Below are 4,588 nucleotides of genomic sequence, written 5' to 3' on the forward strand. Positions count from 1 at the left end.
GGGATTCCCAGAAAACCTGAGAGTGAAGCATATTTAAACATCTGCTACAGGGAGGTGGCTGTATCTCGTGCTATTCTGAGGCATTAGAAGCTTGGAGTGATGATTAAAAACTCCAGTTTCTCAGGGACTGTCTGAATTCTGCACTACAAAGCATACTGCTGAGTAATGTGGATAATCAGACACTCCTTGGGATCCTGAGCATTTGCTCTGTCTTCAAATTAAACACAGTTAAATGCCACAAAAGCACCTTACTGTGCATAGTTATTGTAAAGAACTTGGAACCTTATTCTTACTGCTGTCACCTCATTTCTCTGTACAGCTGGAAAGTACTGTGCACCCCTGCACAGAGCCTGCAGAGACAGAACATTCCTCTGGCTGGCAAAGCCCATGGAAAGCCTCCTGTCTTTGGGACAAAGGCTCCCAAGTGCTCATGGAGCCTCAACACAAAGAGCTGGAGCCCTTACTCATATTGGCTGGTGTAGATGAACTTCATCAGGATGAGCTCTTGCATGTGTTCATGGAAGATATCTTCCAGGGTTCGACCCCACTCTTCCCTTAGCCACGTCCTGAATTCCTGCAGCACAGGGAGAAAAGGGGGAAGATAAGGACAGTTCAGTGATGTTCCCCAGTGTGACTTCACCCTGTCAGCATGTAGCACTGGCAGAGCTACAGACAGGGCAAATGCTCTGCCAAGGACATGGGATCATGGCTGGATTTGGGAACAAGCACGTGTTGCTACAGAGCTGGCTTGGAAATATGCTTAACAATTAGTCACTTAACAATTAGTGACAGTGGGAACTGCCCTATATCTAACAGCTACCACGTAACAATCATTCTCCTCTTCAAATAAATCACAGGTAGAACCAATACACCTCAGAATAAATGCATAAGCAAAGTAGCTCATCTACTACTTCTTTACATCTGGACATACCTCACAGTAACTCATTCGTGTGCCCCATATCTGCCTCCTGTGCCCTGTCCTGACATGCCAAACACAAAAGGGGAAGCTTTAGAAAGGCACTGAAGGTTTAGGAGGTTGAATCCTGCTGATTTCGTACTGATGCATCTCAAATCCAAAGGGTGTTTTGAAACCATATCCTGAAGTACCTCAACTCCAGCTCTGACAAGTTAATACCCTGCCATGAGTTAGTGTGATAACAGCTTACACTGAGCCAACAGCCTTCCAAGTGATATTCCAAACCTGCTCGCTTTATCTTCCAAACCCAGATCCTCCAATTACCATAATGCCACACATACTTAACATGGTGCTTTGAAAGTATTAAAGCATTTCTCATCTGCTACAGCACCCAAAAACACTTAACTAAACCTTTCACCCAGCTGTTCGCCATTAACAGACATTTTACAGCATTCCTGAGAAGCAGCTAAAGGATCAGATTTGTCACATGGAACCAGCTGGAAGCAAACAGCAGTACCTGGAATAGGTATTTATCCTGACATTCACACCTGCACCTTCAGACATGTGGTGTGAGTCAGGAATCTGCCTTGCTGGGTAGAGCTGACAGACACAGGATAAACAACCAACTGAAGCTTCTAATCTCTGAGCAAGACAAGCAGTGGAGAGGTGTCTCAGTGACCAGCAGGTATGCAAATAACAGAATGCCACAGAATCATAGTGTGTTAAGGGGTTGGAATGGAGCTTAGAGTTCATCCAGCCTCAACACCTTCCACCAGAACAGGCTGCTCAAGGCTTTAGCCAACCTGGCTTTGAACACTGCCAGGGCTGGGGCAGCCACAGCCCCTCTCGGGTGGGCAACCTGTGCCAGTGTCTCACCAACCTCACAGGGAAAAACCTCTTCCTAGTACCTAATCTAAATTTCCCCTCTTTCATTTTATCCCTACTACTCCTTGTCCTGTCACTGCAGTTCCTAACCAAGAGTCCTTCTGCAGCTTCCCTGGAGCCCCTTCAGATCCTGACAGGTTGCCCTGAGGTCTCCACACAACCTTCTCTTCTCCAGGCTGAACAGCCTCAGCTCTCTCATAGGGGAGGTGCACCAGTCTTCTTTTCAGCTTTGTGGCCTCCTCTGGACTTGCTCTAACAGTTCCATGTCCTCCTTACACTGAGGACACCAGAACTGTGTGCAGTACTCCAGGTGAAGAATGCAGCTGGTACTCACTCTTGGGCCTGTGTTTGAAAGACCTTAATTCTACAAGACAGCAATACCACAGAGATCAGTGCCTGGAGTGCTGTGTGATATACAGAGCATGCTGCTGTCTGCTGCCAAAGAGGAACGATGTCACAAGCAAGGGAAGGAGGAGGGTGCTGGGGCTCCAAGAGCACCTTGCCACAGAGAACTGCCTAAAACAATAAACCAGCCCAAAGCTCCCACCTGGGTTTTCATGTTTGTTCTGACACACAGAAGTTAGAAGGCAGATGACCTTCTCACAGATCCCAACATCAGCTGAGAGCTTAGCCAAGCAGCATTGCTTTATCTTCAGAAAGAGGACACACAAACAGCCCCAATGCAGACTCCTGGCAGAGCTCTCTTACCTCCTGCCTTCCCCCTGACATCCGATGGTGATCTGTCTGGTTGCACTTCGTGGAGAACTCGTCCTTCTTTACAATCTGTAGTTATCATGGACGAGAATTGAACAGGTTACAGAGCTGCTTGAGATGCCTCAGATGATGTAACTAAGACTGCTTAGAATAAAAATGTTATCAACTTGCTACAGCAGAGAAATCATTAAGTGACACCAAGAGCAGCAGCAACAGAACAGAGAAATAAAAGCAATAAACCCTCAATGCACTCAAATGAAACATAACAGTTTTAAGCTGCTTCTCTGAGTTTCTTTCTTTAAAGGAAAACCAACAACCCCTCAGGAAGCTTTTCAAAGCACCCAATGGATGCTGAATCACCTTCTCAAGTTCTCCTCTTAGACAGAGCTGTAAAACAGGTCTGTGTGTCTGCCTGGACACATTCACCAGCTGCACAAGGCCATATGACATATCCTTTCCCCCAGCCTGTGCACATACTGGTGCTCCCACCCTCCCACTGTGCTCCAGCCCAGCAGAAGACAGTACAACAGCCTCTCTGTGCTACTGCCAGGGAACAAATTGAGAGCAGGGAACAGCCCACACAAGTTGTCAGACACATAATGAGTGTAAAGCTGTCACCCACACACACACCAGGGTGGTGAAAGCCACATCTCTGAACTAAAATTGTCACAGTTCTTTGATGAATCCATTTCCAGAGCCAATGTGCACACACACTGCACCTAGGAGAGCTGAAAGAGCCAGAGGAGCTCACCTGGATGTGGCCATTATGAGGTCCCTTGTGGCCATACATACACTCCACTGTTGCACATTTCCTTTCCATGAGGTGAATCCTGAAGAGAGGTTTGAACCTCATGGGATCATCAACGTGAGGGTCATGAGGTGGCAAGTACATCCAACCAATGATGAACAAACCATCTACCTGCAGAGATGAAGAGAGACAAAACCACTAGATCAGCCTTGCATGGTTTCTTGGGAGCTTGCAGCAAACTCTGGGGCCTCTTCTGGCCCAGGGCAGAGCTGCAGCACAGCTTAGTGCAGTTCCAAATGGCTTTCCAGCAATTAAACCAGACCATATGCACTCCCAGCACACCCTGGGTGGAGAGGGACAGGGTTTCTTTACAAGGCTTCCTGCACCACTGGAAAATGCTCAGACCTTTCCTGCTGCAAACAGCTCTGTGACAGATGCCTGGAGCGTAGGATCCGGAGGGAGAGACCACACAGCAAGTCAGACTCTAATTGGTTTGAGAGCTCATGCTGGCAGATACTCCAACAGACAAATTCTGCTTCCCATGATTATCCCTGCCTTTTGGATGAGGAATTATTTGGCACCATTACTCACAGACAGCACAGGAAGCAACACACTCCTCTGCTGAGAGGCACAAGTGCCAGTCTCCTTCCTGAATGCCTAATAGAATCCTTCCCCTCAAGTCCTGCAATTCCACAGAAAAGATGTTTTCCAAACTGAGAGATCTGAGACCAAAGCAGAGCAGTGCTACAAAGGCACTTGTCTTTATAAGGTCACAGTATCGTGTAAATTGATGCCCTTGGCTGCACTCTTACACCAGTTCATGGAACAGACTCTTGCAAAACCCAAAGGCCTTGTGATTTGTTAGGCTTCAACCTGGCACTTATTGAACCTTGGTGAGAAGAATAAGGGCTTGAGGCAAACTCCTGGCTCAGCTCTCACCAGTACAGAGTCACATGTTGTTCATTAACTGCTCTCCTCAGCAGCACCAGAGCTGCCAGGCTCCACAGATCCTGCACCAGTATCACCACAGGCTGGGGAAAAGCATGGGCAGCTACAGAGAGGTAGGAACCCACCTGCAAAACCCTTTGGAAAACACTCAGCTGCAGGCAAAGATAATGCCATAAGTGATGGACCACTGCTAAAACCTCTGCTGAATGGATTCCTGCACCAGACATTGGAATATCAGCATAAATTCTGAATCCCTTAACCACTGCTCATGTTTTCTGTGTGCTCCTGGGGCTGCTTGGGGTAGAGCTAAAAGGAATGATGGAAAGAACCAAGGAACAACGTTTGGCTTCCAATCATAGAATCATCAAGGCTGGAGG

The 4,588-nt window shown here is 47.4% G+C and overlaps 1 protein-coding gene across 1 annotated transcript in view; it reads right to left on the reverse strand.

Moving 5' to 3' along the window:
- FBXO31 (F-box protein 31) overlaps window positions 1-3,428 on the reverse strand; it is a 7,325-nt gene extending 3,897 nt beyond the window's left edge. The window contains exons 1-3 of the mRNA XM_009071200.1: window positions 3,267-3,428; window positions 2,510-2,584; window positions 465-574 (exon numbers count right to left, since the gene is read on the reverse strand). Of these exons, the coding sequence (XP_009069448.1) occupies window positions 465-574; window positions 2,510-2,584; window positions 3,267-3,407 (326 nt within the window). The 5' untranslated portion in view covers window positions 3,408-3,428. The remainder of the gene's footprint in view (window positions 1-464; window positions 575-2,509; window positions 2,585-3,266) is intronic.
- Window positions 3,429-4,588: the final 1,160 nt, after the last annotated feature.

The sequence above is a fragment of the Acanthisitta chloris genome, unplaced genomic scaffold, assembly GCF_000695815.1.
Source record: "Acanthisitta chloris isolate BGI_N310 unplaced genomic scaffold, ASM69581v1 scaffold3543, whole genome shotgun sequence".
Taxonomy (NCBI): Eukaryota; Metazoa; Chordata; class Aves; order Passeriformes; family Acanthisittidae; genus Acanthisitta; species Acanthisitta chloris.